The sequence below is a fragment of the Impatiens glandulifera genome, chromosome 1 (genome assembly GCF_907164915.1).
Source record: "Impatiens glandulifera chromosome 1, dImpGla2.1, whole genome shotgun sequence".
Classification (NCBI taxonomy): domain Eukaryota; kingdom Viridiplantae; phylum Streptophyta; class Magnoliopsida; order Ericales; family Balsaminaceae; genus Impatiens; species Impatiens glandulifera.
The window spans coordinates 63,691,324-63,717,191 of record NC_061862.1 but is presented as its reverse complement, the minus strand read 5'-3'; the positions used below and the strand labels follow the sequence as shown (position 1 = coordinate 63,717,191).

Genomic DNA, 25,868 nt, shown 5'->3' with positions numbered 1-25,868 from the left:
GTAACAAAGGATCGTGAGGTCATGAGATTAAAGGTCGATTAAGATTGGTGGTTAGATTGCGAAGTCGATTGAGATTGGTGATTGGTTTACTGAGTGATAAGAGATGTCAATAATATTTGTTTGTTAAAATAATAAGAGACTTGTGAAACAATAAAAGTGTGACTGAGATTTGTGGTTGGTTTGCCGAGAGATAAGAAGTCGGTAACAAAGGATCACGAGGTCACGAGATTAAAGGTCTATTGAGATTGGTGGTTTGATTGCTGATAGATAAGAAACTGGTAACATTGGGATTGGGATGTGGTTTTATGATGGATAAGAGGTCGATTGAGATTTTGTAGTTAGTTTGCTAAAAGGGATAAGAGACCAATAATATTGGTTTGCCAAGAATAAGAGACTTGTGAGATTGTGTGATTGAGGTGTGGTTTTATCGATGAATAAGAGGTATGTGAAAGTGTGATTGAGTTCAGTGGTTGGTTTCCCAGAGAGATAATAGGTATGAAAGTGTGATTAAGATTTATCGTTAATTTACCGAGGGATAAGAGGCCGATAACATTGGTTTGTCAGATAAGATATTTGTTGTTGGTTTGTCAAGAGATAAGATGTTAATGGTATGATGAGATTGTTGGTTTGTCAAAAGTGAAATTAAAAGATGCTTGTACTGCTGAGATAGTTGGGTGTAAAAAATAATGAGGTTATAAGATTAGTATTATGATATGTCTATTATATAAAAAATGACATTTTTGGTTGACCAAGAAATGAGGGTAAAATCAGTGAATTTATAAGAAAAAAGTTAAATAAATGTCTTCTTATCAAATCTATATATATATAATGATGCTTAATTTTTAAAGTGTCCGGATTGCCGGGTCGAGAGCTGTGGTTAATTTGGATACTTGGGTCGGATTGTGGGTTGACCCGTTTTAAAATTTAAAACGGTTAAAAATAAAATTAAAAATGCTAGAGATATGTTTCGAACTTGCAACCTAACAAAACAAGTACAACTCTTTAACCAACTAAGCTACAAAGACTTTATATTTTAAATTCAACACCAAATTTGATAAACGCGGGACGTTTTAATATTAATATAAGTTCAACTTTTTAACTAACTAAAATATAATGATGTTGAGTAAATGGATACTTGGGTCGGATTGTGGGTAGACCCACCCATAAACTTAAAACGGTTAAAAAATAAAATTAAAAATGTTATCCGTAATTTTTTCACGGTTTTTTATATTATTACTCGTGCAAATGCACGGGCTAAATGCTAGTTTGTTATAATGTTTCTCTTTTTTATGAATAACATAAACAACGTTGAATGAGAGGAGTAAGACGACCACTAAATTATCTCAACCATTGATGTCCCTCATATTCAGACCATAGATATTGTCGATGAAAAAGATGTTGAAAGCGATAAAAATGATAATGATGATAACGACGATAAAGATGTAAGTATTGTCTATTTCAACTTTATAAATATGAATTATATTTATAGTGCAGGGATATTAGGCTAGTTATTAACGAAGAAGAGAGAAATAAATTTTTTGAATTTTATTTTTATTTTTGTTTAACAAGTCATACTCACTCTTCACATCCTTCATAGTATTGGTGCTGCAAAATTTTTAGTTCACTATACATAATTAATTAATAATATTATAATTTAAAAAATAAAAAATAAAAATTTTGGGGCCTTCAGAAGTTAGGCCTATGCATTTGCTGTGGCCGGGCCTGATGGCTTGTCCAATCCGTTAACTTTTGCAATATATGACAATCCTCTGTCCATTTTCTCACCTTTTGTCGATGTATTACTTTATATAATCTTTTCATAATAACTATATTTATTTTTTTATAATTTAAAATTTTAAATAATTCGTTAATTTATTTAAATTTATGAAATACAATATTTTTAATATGTTAATTTAAACTTTTAAATAAATTTATATTTAAAAAAAAATAGAATGTTTAAAAATTAATATGGGACTAAAGAAAAATTATACAGATAAAAATATCTTACCAAAGTTCTAATTCTATATTGAACGAAATTTAAAGTAATATTAATTTTTTTAATCTTATTGTAATAATATAATTTTATAATTATAATTAAGTAACACCCTCATTAAGCTCTTTTTTTTATATATATATTCTTTTACAATTCTTTAATACAATTTTTGTAACTATATTTTTACCTAACAAAATTAATTTTAAAGAGTCAGTAAAAAATTCATAAAATTTTTAATTTTCGCTCAATATAAAATTAGAACAGGAATTTTTAAATTTTATAAATTTTCTTAAATCCACTGTTAACTTTTAATTAAACACTCTAATAGTTTTTAATATATATAATTATTTAAAAGTTCAAAAATAACATATTAAAACTATTATATTTTAATTAATTATTTTATAAATTTAAATCGTTTAAGAATTAATTTTAAATAATGGTTAAATTAATTAAAATGTGTTGTAACGTAGTGACTTGGATGTCGCCAGTAAATAAAAAAAAGAGAAAATTGACATTGAAAAATTTAAGGATCTTTTATCTTATTTTAATCATTTCAACATACTTTTAGATGGTGAATAAATTTTTTAAAAAATGACCCAATCTTATGAATAAATCTAATATTTTCCCAAAAATCTCTATATCATGAAGAAAAAATATAAACTATAAAAGCATGCATGTCTTTGAAATTATGTATAATAATTGATAATAAAAAAAACAGAAAGTAAACAAATAACACAAAATTAAAAAAATAATAAGGACAACTAAAAAACTATAAGCAGAAGAGAAAATTTTCAATATGTCTAACATAAGCGAGAATAACAAGCAACTCTAACATGTTTCGAATATTTATAAAGGTTCATACATGCCCACATCATTATCCTCCGAAATTCAGGTTTCATTTGTGGCACCCCACAAGCTTAGACTCGACCAAACTCATTCCGGTCATAAAACTTTATTTTTTTTATTACACCTTCTTTAATCTCATCCACAATTCAAATCTAAATTTTATCAATACAAATAAAGTTGATGACATCTTCCTTGCTTCTAGACTTTGTTATTCATTGATATGTGTAAGCCTTACATTATGTGGTTTGATAGTAAGTGAAAAGTAAAGGCACTTTGTTTTAATAAGAAACATAACACATGAACCACTAGTACAAAGAAGACTTAATTATAAGGTAAAGGTTTTGCTTTAGTTGTATATAAGTTTTGATTGTGTACAACATGATTTATAGTGTGAATAAGGTTACATATTTTAATGGTATATTTACATTCGCTGGCATGGTATGACAAAATGGTGGAGTCATGTCTTGTAGTGATGAAGCTAATTGCCTAACAAGCAATACTCATATTTGTGTACGTATAGCTACAGTTGATTTGAAATTAAACTTTAAGGATGATAATAAATTAATATGCATGGGAACAAAAATAAAGATTTGAAACCGAATTAGGACGAATGCATTCAGATCTATGTTGAGTTAAACTCTTTCGAGAGTTTCGATTTTGTCATGTGAGCTTTGATGCATTGATGTTTATAGTTATTGATGTCGATTTTTTCTGTGTTGTTTTGACGATACTTTGCATGAGAAAGAACTTGACTATTTTTATCACAACTTGTTAATTTGTTGTATCAAATATATAAGAATGATTTTTTTCACAAACTTAGCACGAGTTTGTTGAATCATATATTAATTATGAAAATTTTGTCAGTTTTGAAAACAAATAATAAAGCAGCTATAAATTGTTTGAAACTAGTTTTAATGGGTATATTTAGAAATATATTTTTTACTTAATATATGTATAAATTTTTGCCTAATTAAATTATGTTTCAAAATATTATTTTATTTTTGAAATTAAAATGAAGGCAAGTGTGTACGTATATGTAGGAGTTGAAAATTCAGATTAGGTAACAGTTGACGAGTTCGAATTTGCAGGTTAGCGGGTTGAACGATATTAATTTGAACCTTATATGTTTAGTAATTCGTATCAAAATCTCTAACATGAACATGATATATTTATTTGTAATTGATCCGAACTCGACTTAATTGACCTGACTCAACTCGAACCCATCATAATTTAACCTGCAATTAATATCAAGTTAAATCACAAATTGTTGAGCATAAAAAATGAGTGATGGGTAGAAAAAGGCAAACACGAAAACTTAAAAAAAATGATAAACAGGTTGACAAGTCTACTTTGGATAATTTCATATGAAACCAATTTTAACATATCTATTAATCAAATTAAATGGATTGACCTAATTTTAACCTAAATCAAACAAAATATATTTCCTGTTCAATTGGGTAGAATCATTTTCATGTCTGATAAGAAATTGTTTATCCCTGTGTAAATGCATTTAGTTATATATATAACATGGTATGCATAGTAGTGAGAGTTTCTCTCAATTTTTATTACTTTTTTTAAATAGTTATTAATGTTAATAGGGCTTTTATCCACTAATTTTGTTGTTGTTTGTGAAATAGGAGTATTTCTTTTATTTTGTAAAGAGTTCGTGAGTTCGTGAGTTCGTGAGTTCATATTTTATATTGTTAATTAAGATTTTGAATCATGAATAAGTTATGTTAAGTATAGACAATTTTCTAAAATAAATAAAGAGTTAGGTTTATGTCGCAAATACCAAATCTAAACAAAGTTGAAAATTTCAGAAGACAAGTATTGTTTCAAATGATGGTGTACTCAATGATGTAAAAGAAATAAAATCAACAATAATAAGAAACTTTGAATCTAAGTAGATGGCAAATCAATGGTAAGTAACTTTCAAAATATTCAAATAATATTATTCATAATAATAAATATGAAGATCGATATCTATATATATAATGATACTTAATTTTTAAAATATCCGATTGTCGGGTCGAGAGCTGTGGTTAATTTGGATATATATGTGAGAGTAAATGAATATTTGGGTCGGATTGTGGGTTGACCTGTCCATAAACTTAAAACGGTTAAAAATAAAATTAAAAATGTTATACGTATGGTTCGAACTTGCAACCTAACAAAACAAATACAACTCTTTAACCAACTAAGCTAATAACACTTTATATTTTAAATTCAATACAAAATTTGATGAATGTGGAACATTTTAACAATATAAGTTTAATTTTTTAACTAACTAATATATATATATATATATAATGATGCCTAATTTTTAAAGTGTCCGAATTGCCGGGTCGAGAGAGAGATTGATGGTTGATTTATCGAGGGATAAAAGACCGGTAATAAAGGATTTGTACTATTGAGATAGTTGGGTGTAAAAATGAGATTACGAGATTAGTAATATGAGATGTCTATTATGTAAGAAATGATAATTTTGGTTGACCGAAAAATTAGGTAAGATCAGTGAACTAATGAAAAAAAGTTAAATAAATGTCTACTTAATAAATTTGTTATTTTGTGTCATATATTTTAATAATTAAATAAAAAAATATTGAATTAAATTATAAAGTCACATTTTTTTATGTAATTCTTTTTTGATTTTTTATAATTACTCGTGCAAATGCACGGGCTAAATGCTAGTTTCCTTAACTCCCCTTAGCCGAAATAGTCGTACAAAGAGTACAAAAGAATTTCAAGGTTGATCTTAAAGATAAGAGAAGGAGACTTGGAAATAATAAAAGTCTTTTTTTAATTATCAACGGTTGAACTACTATTTATATATAGTTTCTAATAAAATTATTTTAAAAAATCGTCACTCATTGTTTTATTGTTTTGTCGTTATAATTAAACGAATCTCATTATATAATATTAATTAATTTTAAACAAATAAAAATTTTATATAATATAATTTTAAACTCTAACAAACTTAACATAAAAATAAATATATACACTAGTACTATTTCATGAACCACTCAAGGCTTAGTAACTAATTTGACACATCTTATTTGTCACATTAGATCTTCAATTGCCATATATTTATTAAACCTTTAGATCTACTCCCAGAAGAGATTTTTTTTTTTTTTTTTTGAAAAGTTAATTTTTTTTTTAAAAAAAAAATTATAAACAATTTCCATTAAAATTTAAACTGATATTCAGAAGTGACCCAAAAATTTGTCTTTCCCAATCACCCCAACTTGACAGTGAAAGAAAATTTGGACTGAAGCGAGAGAGTAAAAGCAATATAAAGTGGGGATGTTTATTGAAGGGACAAAAGCAAATACAGGACAAATTTCATTACAATAAATTTGTCACTAAGCATGTCACATGAGGCCACCTAATAACATTAATTAATTACAACCACAAGTATTTCCTAGGAAAAAAAAAAGCCTCATTTCTTATCTGGACAGTTGACAATTTAAAGGAGTTTGTATCAACTATGTTACATCATTAAGTAAACCTAAACCCAGAAACACATCCCACTTGTCCACATACCACTCTTCTAGTCTTACATTATTGTTTTTTATTTATTTAAAAATATGATAATTAAGTTTAAATTAACTCTAGAAAAAGTATATATGGACATGAATTGATTTGAGATTAAAGTGGCATGTGTAGTTGAAGTGATGAGTTAATGTTGTTGACACGCTTTTCCCCTTCCCATTTTGATAATAAACTGAAACTACTTGATGGATGTTAGATATTGGAATGGTTTTAAATAACCTACCAAAATTAGGTCACGATGATCGAGTCATAATGGACCTTTTAATTAATTCTTTATGTTAATTTATAGCTTAGTAACATGAATATGTTGCTTTGTATTTTATGTAGTAGCTAAAACATCTCTTTATTTTATTTTTAATTTTAATAAAAACACATTAAAATTCACTAAGATAGTTCGAGCCGTAATCAACATTGAATTGTAGGGTTTTGTGGCAATATTTTTCCAGTTTTGAAGCAATCAATTGGAGGAGTGATGCTTGTTTGTAACTGTCCATATGCTTGCCAACAAAATGGTTCACTCAACTTGCTTGTGTCTAGGGCTTCAAGCTCTATTGTATTCAAAGTTATGCCTTGGCATGGTAAATTATCGCTACACGCAAATCGTATAGGTGTAGCTTCCGTGTAAGTCCCTCTTATATTCTGATACGTTATGCCCTCCACAGTCACAGCCGATGTCGAATTCTTGCATTTGCTTTCGTCTCCTTCGCAGTAATACTGATCAATCACGATAGGAGTTTTTACACCCGAAACTTGAATGTTCGCGAACATGATTCCACTAACTAAACCTGACCCGCCCTACCATATAACCAAAAATATGTAAATACATAAAATTGTTGTTTAGTTTGATCTTTTGTTTTTTTAAATATTTACCTGCCATGTTTTGATCCTGACTCCGGTTAAGGTTTGTTGCATTTTGGAATCTTTAACCGTGATATTTGAGACACAAGCTTTTGTGTCACCTTTACCTAGACTTCCAATGCTGATTCCATGACCTGGTCCGCAGGTTATGTCGTGGATGTATACGTTGGAGCATCCGGTTTGGATAGAGATACAATCATCTCCTGTTGAAAAAAAATTTAACAAATTGCTATCATAACTCAATTAATAAAACTAAAATGTACTTAAATAATAATTGAATGATTTTGATGAGATAATAGTTTAATTCAATAATTTGATTAAATCAAAAAAATTTATATTTGAAATTTAAGTTATTTCTAGTTACAAGAGTTTTGACTAGATGTCTCATATTCAATTTTCACTAACAACTCACGGCCCTTTTGGAGTGCGCATTCAATTAGATATGAACTACTTATCTAAACTACGTACTCAATCGTTATACCGACCCAATTCGAATCGAAAAACATTTAATTCGTCGGTTGTAGAGTTAGATGTAGGGTTTTTTTTATTGAGTATATATAACATATTATTACGGTCAAATATAAGATTTATTCAAATAACTGAATCGAAAATTATTGTTATGATTAATGTTTTTTTTTTTTTACAGAATATCAACTTATTTACGTTTTTGTTTAGTAAGAAATTTGGTTTAAAATTGTTATTATATTATTTATTTTGTACTTGATTTTGTTTATTTAACTGTTTTAAAATTAATTTAAAACATGACTTGAATATGAGCTATTGGATATAAGGTCGAATATCCAAATAATTGTCAAACCGAGCCAATATTTGATATATACAATCCACGGACTATATAGTAGAATGTAGAGTCTTAATTGAATATAACCGACATAATATGTTGGATTTAAATTTATTGAAAAAGTTAAGCCGATCCAAAAACACGAGGCTGGTGCTACTATCTTCCTAATATGTTTTTAAAAAATAATTGACAATAAAATCAAGTCTCTAGCTAGCTAGTATTTCAGATTCAAATATAATTTTTGTGCTAATTAATTTTAAGATTGTGAAATTAAATATTATTTTTACCACAAGCAAGAGTAGAGGTTTGTATGAGGACATTTTGGGTATTCTGGAGATGAATTCCGTCTGTGTTGGGACTATTACTTGGGGATGAAACAGTGATGTCGGAAACTTTAACTTTGGTGCACGAATCGAATTTTAGGTGAGTTTGAGGGCTGTTTTGAATTTTTATTCCGGTAACAGTGATATCTGTGCTTCCATAGAACCTAAGGGCCTGCAAACATATATACAGAAAATTCATAAATTAGTCCTTAAACTATTTTCTACTTTTGATATTTGTTTCTAACTTTAATTAGAGAATAAATTTTTGCGGCCGGCCGGGTCAAATTGGAGGGATGTGTAAGTTTTATAATTTTAAATTACGTGGTCAATCAATGCACATAAATATAATTATATATAAATGCACAATTTTTCTTACTATTTAATTTAAATAAAATCTTCATTTTATGAGTTTATAATTATATATATAATATAATGTAAATTCTCAATTTTAAAATTTAATCATCCATTAATTACTGTTTACTGTAAAAAGAAAATGTTATTTCAAAAAGTGTAGAAACATAAAGAGTCCAACTAAAAATAAATATAAGAGTTAAAAAGGATTGATATAAAAAAAATAGTTTATTACAATAAACAAAAAGTTATAATAACAATACAAGTCATTTACCCGTAAATTTTTTTTGCTAAACAATATGAAAATTTATGCATTTTTTTTTTATTTATAATTTGGACAAAATTATATATTTTAAATGAAGCAAACAGTACTTACCGTTGGCTTTGTGTTGGGCAAGTTTTCACTGCTAGCCTATGAAACACAAACAACAAAAATAAACATGAGTATATCAATATAATAGCTAGAGACTACAATTTCTAATTAATTAATTCTATTAATTCCAAGTTATAATTTGGACTGTTACCCCATTTTCGTTTCTTGAATTTGTCCACCAAACAGACCCTTGTCCGTCTATAGTACCTTTACCTCGAATTGTTATTCCCTTGAGGTTTTTGAATTCAATCCATTGCAAGAAACCTGAACCCCAAGCTGAAGAGCTCGTTGGAGCTATAATGGTGCCATCCAACTGCATCACATCCAACAAATTAATTAATACTACTATCGATCAATATTGTTATAACTTTGAATGATCATCATCGATTTTGCGAAAAAAGAATACCTGAAATATGATGTTTGATCCACAATTTGGAACAACAAATGAGATTGGTTGAACTAGGAAAACATAACCGGAAGGAACCAACATGATTGACTCATCCATTTGACATACATCTTCCCATGCTGCTAGAAATGCCTGCATGTCATTCATCACATTCTTTCTTTTAATCAGGATTATATTTGAGTGTTTGGTTCCAAACATAGATTTGATGAAGTGTTTTTGAAGGAAATCTAAGTATGTGATAATATATAGTCAAAATCAATTTTCAAATAAAGTAGTCAACTCAATTCATAATTCATTAATTCAGTAATTTGTATGGAAGGGGGGCCGGATTCAACAATTCAAACATACATGATGCTTGGATTTTTTTTTTTTATAAAGAAAAAAAATTATGATAATTGGCTAGTTGTTCAGTTCATGATTTCAGTCATATATGTGTTCAAAATATTTAGCATTACTGGATTCCGATGAGAATAAATTTTAATCAAAAAAAAAAAAGAGAAAAAAGTTGTCTTCATAATATTTTGTTTTTTCTTTACTTAATAAAATATAGAGGGGCTAGGGGAGATTTAAGGTTTGGTTTGTTTTTTTTGCTAAACTGTTATTTGAATTCATCTTAAATGACCAACCCTCTATACATAAGACATGCATTATGTCATAACCACATTGTTTAGAACATTACTAACTATCAAAATACCTTCCATTGAAAACAAATAATTATATATTTTCAAATGAATTAAAGTATTTGCAAATTAAATTTGGTTATCTAGATAACAAGGATTCAAAAACACCTAAGATTATAGATTGTCACCTTGGTTTCATCGGAATTTCCATCGCCTTTAGCACCATAATCTAAGACGTTGAAAGAACCATTGGTGTTCTTGTTCAGCGATGTTGGTGCATCATCATCCTCACTTAATGTCCATTTCCTCCCTAATGCTCTCCCACTGCAAGTCCTATAGTTTGAAGAGAAGAACCCAATAACAATAAACATTAGTATAGTTGAACCTGAGATGGACATTCTGAATTTGTGTTGATGATATGGATGTAGAGTTTTTTTTATATAGAGGATGGACTAAGTGTAAATGAGAAGGAAATAAGACAAATAATAAGACTGTGCATGCATGAGCAAAACATTGTAACTATCTAATTAAAATTTAATATATATATATATATATATATATATATATATATATATATATATATATATATATATATATATATTTATATATATATATATGACCAATTATAACAATTTAGTTAGTCAATTGCTTATCTTTACTGACTTTATAACTTGCTTGGAGGAAATGTACATAAATAAACTATATAAGGTTATAAACAAGACAAATAAAGCTCACATGTAATAAACATCCCTAAGACTAATTAATAGAATATCTAAACAGAATCATTGAATAAAGACTAAAAACAAGTTTATCAATGAAGTGCGTTATGAAATTAGTCACAAAACTTATTAGACTTGGAACAACTTGTTTTTCAAAGGCACCATGTAACACATTCCAGCACAAATGATTGTTAGATGAAATAAGTTTCTACTTAGGAATATCTTTAATAGAAAAACAAAATTAACACCATCAAAAACACACCAAAAAACTTATATTTGGTTACAAATAAAATTGATTTTTTTTATTTTTTAATTTGAGAAACTAACACGATTTTTCACGTCCATGACTTCAACTTAAATTGTTTTTTAGTAAGAATCGAAACTGTGATTTTTAATCTTTTTACACACAACTCTAGTTATTTGAGCTATTAAAGTGGTTAAAATTGATAATTGATAATTAAGAATAGTATAAAAAAAATATCATAAAATCAACGTCAATATACAAGTCTCGGTCTCATTTGAAGTTTTCTAAAATCATTTTTTTCCCCACTATTTTACTAAAATGTGGATTTAAATGATATAACATTTAGACTTAACTAAAAACAAGTTCATAAATTTATGAAAGATTTTGAATTTAGATTAAAAAAGTGTCACTAGAATAAGCTAAATGACACAACTTTTTTAGCCTATTGTCCTTAAATTGATCCAATAACATACAAGTGCTGAGGTGGACATATAGGCAATATGCCCTTCAGTGTGACGAAGTTCTCGTGTGTTTATTATTCACGTTTACAATTTTTTTTTGCAATGAGAACGTCTCATTGATCCGTTTTGTCGTCACCTGCAGTCATAAACAAAACAAATTTCTAGTTTTTTTGGAAGTTTTTTTTGTTTGTTTTCTTATTATTTTTGTAAATATAATTCTTAATACATTAAATTCTACCTAAGATTAAGAAGTTTAATAAACTTCAAATTTCACTTTGTTATCTAATTTTTATAAATAGTTTCATTGTCTTTTATATATAATATACTTATAAATATATATTTTTAAACTAAACGTGTCTTCGATCGTGACGACAGTCAGACGTGTCGTCGCGTACTGTGTCACCATTGAGTCGGGTCGTGTATGTGTCGTCGTATCGAGATAACAAAAGATGGTATAATTGTGTTGTGGTTGTTGGCCAAGTCTAAATAGTGTCAATATTAATTAATATTGAAGTAGTATATGCAAGTGGAGTTTTTATTAGAATTTTGTTTTTCACATCTAAATAAAATACAAATTTGGGCTTATAATAATCATAGTCATGGTGGACAGGGATTTGATTACAACTGCTACTGGCCTACAAAAATGTATATTTATATGGACGGAAATTAACGTTTTTGTTGCTCTTAAGCATCATAGTCCAATAAAATATTATTTAAATAAAAGACCACAAAACACCTTCTTATTGTAAGCATATTCTTGGATGATTTAGATACTTTTTGCAGACAAGTGAAGATAAATCTGCCGATTAGATGTGATATACTATTCCATTTATATTGTTGTTTTGTTGGCATTAATATTATATTAAATGTTATTAATAAATTAAATATTTTGAAATAAATTCAGTTAGGAGTAGAATATAAGAATCCAAATCATTTAGAAATGACACCAATAAAACGACAAATAACCGAAAAATTAAAAAACAAAATGAAAGGAGATACACCAAGCATTTTAATCAGCTATATATATTATATTTTACCTTCTCCAAAATATCCAAAACATTTTACTATTTCATTAGAATTATAATTGGTCTTTCTTTGTTCTAAATTACATTTTACTATTTCATTATAATAGTCAGAGTTTGGTCCCTTCTTGTTTTGAAGAAAAGAAAATTTGATCTATAGAACTAAAAATTTCATATTCAATTTCATTACAAACACCTAGAGTTAAAATTTGATATTATTATGCTTAACGACTAAGTGATCATTTGATTTTGAACTTTTTGGTACTCAACTCAATTATAAGTTGATCACGTTGAGGTTTTAATTTATATATTTTACTTTGTTTAACTTGTAATGTGGATATTTTTAACATACTAATTTATTTAATATGTTTTTGATGAAATAAATATATCTTTAACCATTTAACATATTTTTACTCATTTAACATAAATATTTTTTTATTAATTTAATATATTGTACATAGCTTAACAGATTTTTTAATCAGTTTCACTTATTTTGACACATTTAATATGTTTTTAACATGTTTAATATATTTAATTATTTAATATCATAGATTAAATTTATTTATAAAATATAATAATTTTAAATAAATAAAGACTTAAATTTAAAAAGATTTAAACGAAGAACTTGTTTGAAATATAAAATAACAAAAAAAATATAATAATAATCTAATTGCTAAGCAAAAGATATATAAACTTACAATAACTTATTATGTATGTTCACTAATATTTATAAATAAATATATGATAATAATATTTTTTTAAAACAAATCTTATTAAATTATTTATAAAGATTAAAATTTGCATCCTTGTAAAGTAAATTGGACTATAAAAGTTAATATAGTTTGAGCTTTCATAAAATAAAATACAACATTTGATTCATATACCCTATCAGATCTTGTTCTGGTTAACCCGGCACATCCTGAAATATTAAGTTGTAAATTATGATGGGAATAGAGGAATTAGACTATGCATTGGGAATAATCAAATTGTTGTGTTATTGCATATAACTTTCTTTTTAACAAAGTTTAAAAGTTAAAACAAATAAAAAAGAAAAGAACGAGTTAAAAAAATTAAAAATATTAAAAAGATGAAGGGGGTGTTGGTTTAAATAAGGGAATGAAATTGATAGATGTGTGGAATGGGAATGAGAATGAGAATGAGAATGAGAATGAGAATGAGAATGAGAATGAGAATGAGAATGAGAATGAGAATGAGAATGAGAATGAGAATGAGAATGAGAATGAGAATGAGAATGAGAATGAGAATGAGAATGAGAATGAGAATGAGAATGAGAATGAGAATGAAAATGAAAATAAAAATGATTTATAAGAGTACATTGTTTGGTTAAAAATATTAATCATATTTATTATCATTCTCATCAATAATATTTATATTTATTAAAGCGAAATTATCAATATTATTTTGTAATTGAAATTAGTATTAATATCTTAATTTTATTTTTTATTATATTTTATTTAAAAATATAAAATATTATTATTTTTATATCAAAATTATTTAAAATATATAAAATAATAAAATGTATTATCATTTAATAAAATATAAACATCTAATATCTTATTATACTAATATAATAATTTTTATATAAATATTTAAAATATTATATATTAATAGTGAATCAAAAATATCAATTAATAAAATTTTAATTAATAACATATATTATAACATTATATAATTTTTTAATAGCATTTTTTATTAAAATATTTCATATTTAATTTTTTTTAATAATTTTTTATATATAATTATTATTTTATTTTAATTAATTTATTATAATTTTATTATTAATATATAATATTTAAAATTAATTATATAAAAATGATTATATTATTATTAGTTAGTGTAATTTTTATTAAAATTTTATTTTATTAATTATATTTTATTTTAAATAATTTTTTAATATTATTTAAATAATTAAAATAAATTTATTTAATAAATAAATTTAAAAAATTATTATTATTTTAATTATATAAGAACTGTAATATAATTATAAAGGAAAAAAATTATATAATATTATAATTATAATAATGAGAGAAAAAAATGAACAGAAAAAGAACAAGGAATTAGATTCACAATATATGTAATCAAATGAACGTACTAGAATCAAATTCATTTACTAAACACTTTAATTTATTTAATTTTTTATTCCTAAAAACAAAAGCAGTACCAAATCTGCCTGAAAAGTCTGGAATAGTACGACTGAAATAAGAAACACGAACACGGAACAAACCGGTTTATACCTACAATCCTCGATCGTGATCCCAATTAGGGCTGCAAATGAGTCAAGCCGCTCGTGAGCTGCTCGCGAGCCGCTCGTGAGCTGCTCGCGAGCCGCTCGATCAAAGTTCGGCTTGAGCTTGACTTTGATCGAGTTCGAGCCGAGCTCGAGCCGGCTTGTTTAATATTCGAGCCGAACTCGAGCTCATATAATGCTTGCTCGACGGCTTGTCGAGCTTTTTCGAGCTTGATAATATATAATATATTTATTTATTTAATATAAAAAAACTTAAAATTTAAAACAATTTTTTTTTTCTCTATTTTCAAAGCCTATATAGAAGGCCCATAATCCACATTATTATATTATATTGTCATAAAACAAAACCATAATTTCTAATGTATCAATCATAAGTGACTCTTCATCTCTTTTTCTTCTACTTTCTTCCGTCTTCATTGTTTCTTCTTCTTCTTTCTCATCTTCACCATTTCTTCTTTCTTCTTGTTCTTCCTCTATCTTCACCATTTCTTCTTCTTCTTCCTTCTTCACTATTTCTTCTTCTTTCGTCTTCATCATTACTTTCACTCATTCATAATAGGTTAATACATTTTTTATGTTATCTCATCTACACTATTTCTATCATTCATTCACAAGAAACCTATAGGTAATTTAAATATATTTTCATTTCTACTATAGTTATTGCTCATATTTTTAAATAACTTTGATTTTTTTGTATTAGAAATTTGTGCTTATATAGATCGTTCATAGATATATGGAAAAACACTATTATATATATTAATTGTTCATAGATCTATATAGTAAAACACTATTATATATATTAATAGCGTTCATAGATCTATATAGAAAATTATTTTTAATATATATTGATCATAGATCTATATAGAAAAACACTATTATGGTAAACAATATTATATTATATTATATATAATATTGAAATATTAATATATTATATATAATAAAAGATAAAAGATAAAAAAAATGTTAGTATATATTTTGTATATATTATGAAGAGATAAAAAATGTTAGTATATATTATATATAATATGTTGAGAGAAAAAATGAATTTATAATATTAATAATATATTGTAATATATAAATATATTAATACATTCTTTCTATAAATAAGTCAATAAATTCTTGTTATATTTGTACCCAAATAATTTAATTATATATAATAATATTTAATAAAAACCTAATTTATTTTTGTCTGTATCTCCCTTAAACCTTAAAGTAAGTTAAATTTTAGTTATTTGTTTTAATATGTATTTTTTATATTAATTATTTTTAATCTTAAATGCAGGTAGGTGTACTTGTGCTTGAAGAACGTGACTTAAAAAATATTAATATATTGAATGTTCAAACAATTTATATAGTATTGTACTTTAATTTTAGAATTTTGACTAGTAACTGTGATTGAATGCTTTTTGGATTATTATGATTTTGGAATTTTAAATAGTTATAATTTTTTCATATTTTCAATTTTAAATATTATGTTTTAAATGTTGAATATGTATGAAAGTTTGATATTTCATTTTGAAAATAAATTTTAGTTTGAGTTCGAGCTTGAATTCGAGCTCGAGCTTGAGTTTGAGCTCGAACTCGATCTTGAATTCGAGCTTAAGTTCGAGCTTTTCGAGCCGAACCGAGCTTATAGGTAAATAGTCGAGTCAAGCTCGAACTCAAATTTATAAACTCGTTCGAGCTCGAGTTCGAGTCGAGCTAATAAATACTAAATCGAGTCGAGTTCGAGCTCAAGCAAATTCGAGCTCGACTCGGCTCATTTGCAGCCCTAATCCCAATCAAACAGCAAATAGTTGGCAAATAATTCAAACCAATTATATTATTTCAAATAAATTTATAAAATATATTTTATACATTTTATAATAACAACTGAACACTTCAATTTGAAAAAATGTTAAATTATCGAATTTCGTTTATTGTTTGGATAGTCGGTATAAGACCGATGGATCCTTTCAAAAATCGTTATTAATTAATTCAAATAAATCTAAAATTTACTTTTAAATAAATAGCAATAATAGTAATAAAGAAGTTTAGAATAATAGATTTGTTTTAGTTTATTAAAAAAAAAAAAATCATTCATTATTATTTATACTCTTCAATTTCAAACCTTAATAATAACTCATATAAAAAACATAATAATTAATTAAAAAACTTTACTAATAAAATAGAAATAGAGTAACGAGAAGAGTGAAATATTTGTAACAAATGAAGTAACGAAGGAATAATGTGAAATTGTAAATTTCACTTAAGAAAGATCTCTAATTTTAGATAGTAATGTCACCAACTATTTCTTTAATTTTTTATTATTTAAAATAAACTTAATAATTTCTCTCTTTCTGTTTTTTAAATTATTATTTTTTTTAAATGTGAAAATATATTAAAATACAAAGAAATCGTTTAAGCACACAATAACAAATAATGACATAAAAATAAAAATTAAAAAAATAAAAACAAAAAAATCGGTATGTTAGAATAAGTTAAATAAAAGAATTAATTAAAACAAAAATAATTAATTAAGTTGAAATAAAAAAATATTTTAATTGATTAAAATGAACTTAGAACAATAAAACTAAGGGGAACTTGATTCAAATAAAATAATGAAATTGGGATTGATAGATATGTGGAATGAGAATTAGTATGATCGATAGAAGGATAGTGTTTGGTTAAGAGTTTTATTTATTCTCATTGATAATTTTTGAATTTATAAGAAAAAATTATAAATATAATTTTTTTTTATTAAAACTATGATTAATATTTTAATATTATTATTATTATTAAATTAAAAATATAAAATATTATTATTTTTATAATTTTTAAAATATATAAAATATTTAAATGACATAATTTAATAAAATATAAACATCTAATATTTTATTATATTAATTATATTTTTTCAAAAATAAAATAAAAATACTTATAACAAAAAATATTAAATGTTTTAATTTTTTACTAATTATAAATAATTATTTATTAAATATAAATAATTTCAAATATTATATATTAATAGTAAATAAATATATTTAAATTAAATATAACGTTTTATTTAATAATATATTATAACATGGTACAATTTTTTTAATAATAATTTTTGTTAAAATATTTCATATTTAACTTTTTAAATATTTTATTTTATATAAAATTGCTATTTTATTTTTAGTTTTATATTTTAATTAATTTACTTTAATTTTATTATTAATATATAATATATAATATTTAAAATTAATTATATTATTATTAGTCGTAATTATTACTAAATTTTTTATTTTAAATAATTCATTAACATTATTTAAATAATTAAAATTATTTATATAATAAATAAATAAAAATGTATTATTATGTTAATTATAAAAATAACGTCTAATATATTTATAATATATATATATATTATAATTATAATTAGGAGAGAGAAAAAAATATGAGAGTGAAGATAATGGGAGAGAAAGTGTATCGCTCCGGAATGTGATTCATTCCTCCCAATTTTGAGAGGATTAGATGATTCCTGAACATCCAGGAATCAAATCAATATCCTGGAATCAAAACCACCAACCAAACATCTCATTTTATTCATTTTCATGTTCCTGAGTACAAAACCACGTACCAAGCATGCCATAAGTTTAATCAATACGACATAGTTTTGATGATGAATTTATAAGTGAATAAAATTAAGTTGTGCAAATTTTAATGCGTAGATATAACTGAAGAAGCGCGAGAAGGCATGCAGACGTCTTGCTTCAGCAGTAGAGCTGAAGAAGCGCGATCAGACGTGTAGACCTCTTGCTTCAGAAACAGAGCTGAAGAAGCGCGAGCAGACGTCTCGCTTCAGAAGCAATCTGAAGAAGCCCTGGTAGCAGCCTTGCTTCAGTAGTCATCTGAAGAAGAACTCTACTTATCTACATAGCTCATCAGCATAGCGAACAACAACGTTCGTTATCAGAGGACTTCCCAGTTAGCTTAATATAACTTCCACATAACTTTCAAACAACAGAAAGTCGACACGTATCTACATATCAGATTCGATCGTTGCCTACATCCCAATATCAAAGGACATCAATGTACAACGTCGAATCCTTGGATTTATGAACGACAGACCCATGTATTTTCTGTACGGCAGATCCTTAAATATCTGGATTCTCGGTACGGTGAATCCTTCTCAGTCATTTCATAATCCAAAAATCAGAGTCGACCGTTACTACGCTTCAATATAAAAGAGCTTCAGAGTACAATGGTAACTCCCCCGGTTCTAGAACTTATGAAGTTACATTTTTACATAGTCAACGAATTCTAAGTTCTTACTTTCTCTCTAATTGTAAAAAAACATACATTGTATAAGATGAGAGCATATTCATTATTGTAAGTTAAATAGAAAGTTGTCTGTTTAACAGAGTGATAGCTAAGAGTTCAGAACAAACAACTAGGTTTATATAGACGTTGTACAAACCAAAGTCTTCTAGTGGAATCTTTCTAGAAACAGAAGAAGGGGTGACGTAGGAGTTTTATCTCCAAACATCCATAAAACTCTTGTGTTATTTCTTTACCGTATCTTTCCGTCTTGCATCTGCCGCTTCAAATCTAGCAAGCATTTTCACACTTCAAATCGTTCAAGAGCTTGCGACAATTTGTGTAGAATATAAACAAATTTTGTTAGGAAATGAGTCATCAATAGCAGGGGGTGACAAAGTATTGTTAACCGCAAAAACCTTCGTTTGATATTAACTCTATTATAAGTTAATATTTGTTTATATTATTCACAAGTCTTCACAAACTCTTGACACAGTCAATTGCGAAACTATTTGTTTAGACTTGAAGTGGCAGATAAACGATTATAAAGATTCAGAGAGTAAAGAACACAAGACACAAAGTTTGTTTATGGATGTTCGGAGAAAACTCTCCTACATCACCACTTCTTCTCGACCTCGAGAAGGATTTCACTAAAAGATTTGATTTGAATAACACCTCTACACAAATCCAGTCAGAAACCAAGTCTTAAACTCTGCATGTTTCTTAACTCCTAGCGCGCACACAAAACTTATTGAATAGATAATATCTATTCAAGTGACAAAAATCACACAGATGAAAGGATTAATACAATGCTTTGTATGAACTATCTCTTACAGAAAAATGCTAATGCAAAAGCTTGAATATATATTTGTAGAGAGAGAGTTTTTAATTAGCAAGAGAACCCAGAGCATCAAGTCTCTTTCTATTTTTCCTTTGATCTTCTTTTATATCCAAGGCACAGAAACGATCATATCTTCTTCAATGGACATTTGTCCTCCTTCCGTTGAACGGATGCTTCTTCAGGAATCTAGCCGATCAAACTACATTTATCTGACCGCTCGGTCGCTTCCCTGAAATAATAAAACTCCAATTATTATTTGTACCTGGTGAGATTTAAACCCGGGTCATGTAACAGGCGGGAGTACTTACCATTGTACTAAAACACCTTGTTGTTATCTTTATATATATTAATATAATTGATATGACTTTACAATTATATATATATATATATAATTAACTTATATATAATTAAAACTTAGCTTTATCCATTCATTATCAAAGTCATTTCATAAATTATAATTTAACAATTTTCTCTCGTTTCCTTATTTAAACTAAATTATCAAAATCAAGTAAAATCATTTATAATTTATAAAATCGATTATGTTAATTATCCTAAGTTAAAATCATTTTTAACTTATAAAATCGATTATGTTAATTATCCTAAGTTAATTAAAACTTTAGTATAACAATTTCTCCATTTTTGATTGTTTAGAATAGATTATCAAACCAGTGACTTCATTCTAACAGATCTCTAACATAACTAAAATCGAATTGAAAGTCAAGATTAACACAACAATATTCAACCCTCCTTCTATTGTTGTAACTGATCCTAACACGGTACTTATTAAATTATCGAGCTCATAAATCCTAAAAAAGAACGATTAGTTCTCCGATAGGCTCCACTAGTTTTCCTGAACTAATCTTATAAAGCATCATAATAATAGTACTTTAAATAATACGCACCAGATTCCTACGATCATTAAAAGTTCAACGATTTCTCTCCAACTAGATTATCCATAAAAAATTAATTAGGATGTTAACCCAAATATGTAGGCATGTTATAACAGTCGCATCAATCTAAACTTTCCAGTAACTACCCAAAGACTCAGACATCGCTCAATGAATCATAGTAATACTCCACAAAAGACTCAACATACTAGTCACCATCAACAATGAAAAAGTAAGTGAGTTGTCGATTCAACCTCTTTGTGACACATACGACTAGCCATAATACAACATTTTTTCATGCACATATAATCCGTTAATATTCCACCATGAATAATGCTCCAACCAAAAACGAGATCTTAGATAAAATCTTTGACTCCCAAAGTTTTTCTTAACAAAAATTATACAGAATCATCTTAGCAAACAACTTGTAGCAATTCCTCCCATGGAAACTATCTGTATCTTATCAATGCATAATGCCTTGTTCAGACGAAGACACTTGTTTGCGTCATACCAAAAGTAAAACTCTATTATGAGACGAAGTCTCTATAATGATTAATCTCCTTCTATATCTAATTCGGCTAAAAAAATCACTAGACCGAGAATCAAAAATGTCATTAACTGTGGTATTTTTACATATAGCAATGGAAGCAAACTCATAATACATCGTAACTAGACTTTTGACACTACACCAAATGTCATCCCAAAATCTAATTAAAGAACCATCATCCACAATGAATCTAGACTACTCACTAAAACTTTTCCACATAAAATACATTCCCCTCCAAATGCTACACTCTACTAGATAATTAAATATTTTGGTGAACCAAACAGACCAATCATTACCATACTCACATTTGATTATCGATGCCCAAAGACTATTCGGCTCCATTGCAAATCTACTATACCATTTTGATTGAAGAACCTTAATAAAAGAAATAAGATCTCGAATATCTAGACCTACTTGATCTTTAAAATATTTAATTTAATCCAATCTAACTAGGTGACAAAATGAGGAGTTAAAAGATCCACATAGAAATTTATACATTATTCTCTCCATTTTCATTGACACACTCTTGGGGTGAATGAATAACGACATCATATATGTGAACATGAATGACAACACACTCTTATTAAGGATTATCCGACCCACTTTTGATATTATTTTACTTTTCAATCTAGACAATTTACATTCCATTTTAGTCATAATCGGGTCCCAAGAGACATTGGATTGTAATTTAGCACCTAATGACATACCAAGATATGTCGACAAAAGATCACCAATTCTTAACCCAACACATTTGACAAGCTCATTCATCTTCTATTCGAAACAAAATTGATAAAAATGATGTCTCACTTCTTAAGATTAACTCAAAGATTGAAACATGCATCGAATAACCATAAAATATATGAAAGGTGTTTAAAATTTCTATAGGTAGTATGAACCATGTAATGCATGTCATTAACGAAAATCAAATGTGATATGAAAAAGGATATTTTCTTGACCCACAACTCACTCTACGGACGAGTCCCAAATTTTCTACGAATGGCATCATTTTTTAGAGAGCTTTCATAATAATGACGAACAAAAAATGAGAGAGTTGATCACCCTATCTGATCCCTCTAGAGCTCTCAAAAAATCTCTGAGAACTCCCATTAAAAATGATAGAAAACTTAACCGTCAAGAGACAAAATCTAATCCAACCAATCCATTTCACACTCATTCTCATTTTGTCCATTATATCAAATAAAAACTCACAATTGACATGATCATAAATTTTTTCGATGTCTAACTTGACAAAAACACATTTTCACCTTTTGAATTAGCTGAATCAATGCACTAATTGACTATTAATACGACATCATAGATTTTGCGACATTTGATGAACACCATCTGATTACTATATGATTGTCTCTAACATCCTCCGCAACTTGTTGGTTAAAATTTTTGCGACAATCTTATAGAATGACGAAACGAGACTAATAGGCCTAAAATTCTTCGCATCAATAGTTCCAAGAATTTTACAAATGAGACATATCAAAGTAGAGTTTCAACACTTATCAAATGATAAAATCGATAAAAATGATCAATTATTTCTATAATTTAAGTCTTAAGAAAAGGCAACGCCTTCTTAAAAAAAAATCAAAATAAACATGTCGCATCTCGACGCTTTATCATTTCCATACTTCTTAATGGCCTCATCAACCTCCTCCATCGTAAAACGAGCCTACGACATATATTTTTGTGTGGTATTAATTGAATAAAAAAGTTATGTCATTCAATTTAGGTATTTTTAAGAATATATATATATATATATATATATATATATATATATATTTATTATTATATATTATTAAGTTTGTTATTTATATATATCTATATAACTTTTTTTTATAATTTTAGATGAATATATACAATTTTTTTAATTTAATATATATATAAAGAAAGTAAAAAATATAATTTTTTTAAAATTATTTATTTATGTTTTGCTCAATAATTTATTCTCTTCTATTTTTTATTTATTTTAAAAAAATTCAATCATAAAAAAATTCAAATTAAAATAAATAATAGTTAATTATATTATATTTAATTAAAAATATACCATCGTTACTTTACTATATTATGTTAATAATTACACAATCTAATTAAATAGGAGGAATTTTATATACAAAAAAAATATATACGGTCAGTAATTTGTTCTTCAAAAGTATTTAATAAAGAAAATGATTTAGGAATGAATTTGAATGAGGGAATTTTACAGGGAAAGTGACGCTATTGATTTCTTGAAAATTAACAAATTTTCTATTTCTTCTCTCTTTTCACACTTTATCCTTTTTTCAATTAGTGATGTAGTGACAAGTCATTCCCTCCCATATTTTCTCTCTCAAATTCCCTCTTCTATCACTCCTCTTAATCAAAATACAAAATATGTATTTTTACAAAATCAAACAATAAAATTAAGAGTAAAAATAATATAATTTAATATTGAAAATAATTGCCTAAAACATAATAAATCACACCTAACCAATCATTACAAAATATAGTCTATCAAAAGCATAATCATATTACTCAACAAATTGCTTCAATAATATTTTTATTTGATTTATTCATTATAATGTTATCACTGTCAAAAGAAATATAATGTTATTTGATTAATAATTCATTCTCAATGTTATTATTTTAAAAATATATATAATTAGGAAGAAAAATTATTAATGAAAAAATGAGAGATAAATAATAATAAAAATAAAAGGAGATAGAAAAATAGACATTTTGAATTATGCGTAGTTAGCAAGTTCTAATCACCATTTCACATCATTGACGGTAGGGATGACAATAGGGTGGTTCGGGGAATACATTTACCATCTCCGTCCCATTTTTATTTCGAAGATTTTTTTATTATCATCCCGTCCTGTTCGGTTTTGAGGAATCCCGCAAGGCACTATTTATAAAATATTTGAAAAAAATAAAAATTTATACAATAAATTATGTAAATAAATTTTTTAATATAATATATATTGTAAACAATTAAAATTTTATATTATTATAAATAAGTAAATTTACCACTCTTATAAAATATAATAAATAAATAAATATATTGATAATTTTATATATTTAATTGTGTTTATAGTGTTCGAGACAGAATCAAGGTGAAATAAGAGCATGTTGGAGTGGAGGACACAAATACCATCCCGTCTCATTCCCGTTTAGTTTCGGGGAAAAAATAAAATAAATAATTTGGAATAAATATTATATCTGTTTAAATCCTAAATTAATTATTTATAAATTACCAACATATAAAATAAAATAAAAGATAAAATAGATATTATGTCTATTAAAATAATTGTGTAAATTTTGTATAATAAAATAAAACTAAAATAAGAAAGAAAAATCAATTACAGACAAACTCTAAAGTTGAAAAAAGGTTCGTGATTAGTGTATCTGTTACCACGAACAAAGCCTGCAGCAGATTGCATAGTCATTCGATGCAGCTTTGACCATCATCCAAAGGGCCGAAGATTTATCGCGTCGCCCGCTACAACAAAAACCATGTGCTTTCGCACCACAACGGATCACAAAATAAAATAAAAAACAACACAGTCACACGAACACTAGCCACTAACGAACCTGGACGAAACAACTATTGATCGCGCGTTCGTGGTACATGATAAGCATCAGCCAAAACTTTTGATTTTGTAAAAGTGGAACTCAGCCAATACTCAACCAAACAAGTTGATTCAAAGGTTGAAATGATCACCCTATATTGGTGATCATTTCACATATGATCATAGGCCTAATTGTGACATAAACGTATGAAGACGGTCGAAAACCAAACTAAAACTATTAATGACCCTCGTCTCAAATTCAATCTAGCTGTTTCTTCACCGACCTATGAAAGTTATAAATAGCTTCCCCGCACAGACAAAGTAAGGGTGATCAATCACAAGCTTCCAATCAAGCTTCCACAAAATTCACGGTAACTTTTTTTCAGATTTTTAAAATTTTCTTGAAATCTTGTGTAAACTTTAAAGCTCAATTTTGGATCATCACAAGGCTTTATAAAGAGTCCGTGAGTGTTCTTTAACTCACTATACACGTTGTAATTCAATTTGTGATTCCAAATTAAAATTCCCATATTTCAATTCCACTGATCCTAAGACTGCTCAATTATCCATTTTCTTGATTTGAATTTGATCTTAAAATCATTTCAAAGCTTTCAACTAAAACCAATTCAAAAGAATCAAGTTAAATCAAGAATATCTCAATTTGATTTTGGAAAATTTAATCCCTAATAACCTCAAAAGCTTCTTAACACATTTCTAAATGTATTTTGAGTATTTTTAAATCAATCCCAAATGATTCTGAGTAAGTTTGCTTATAAACCAGAACTTTGAATAAAACTTTAAAACTCAATTTTTGAAAATGATCCAAATGAATAGTCAGTTATTGTTTTATGATCACATTAAGTTACAATAATTGTAAGGAGATATTGAGATAAGTATTAGTATTAAGTTTTATATTTTA

The 25,868-nt window shown here is 26.5% G+C and overlaps 1 protein-coding gene across 1 annotated transcript; it reads right to left on the bottom strand.

The window, feature by feature from the left end:
- Nucleotides 1-6,796: 6,796 nt before the first annotated feature.
- LOC124930049 (polygalacturonase At1g48100-like) lies at nt 6,797-10,519 on the bottom strand. The gene is made up of 7 exons (XM_047470419.1): nt 10,310-10,519; nt 9,502-9,633; nt 9,247-9,408; nt 9,099-9,134; nt 8,336-8,543; nt 7,262-7,452; nt 6,797-7,186 (listed from the first exon to the last, which is right to left on the bottom strand). Exons 1-7 carry the CDS (start codon nt 10,517-10,519, stop codon nt 6,797-6,799), a joined length of 1,329 nt encoding a protein of 442 aa, XP_047326375.1.
- Between the last annotated feature and the right edge of the window lie 15,349 nt (nt 10,520-25,868).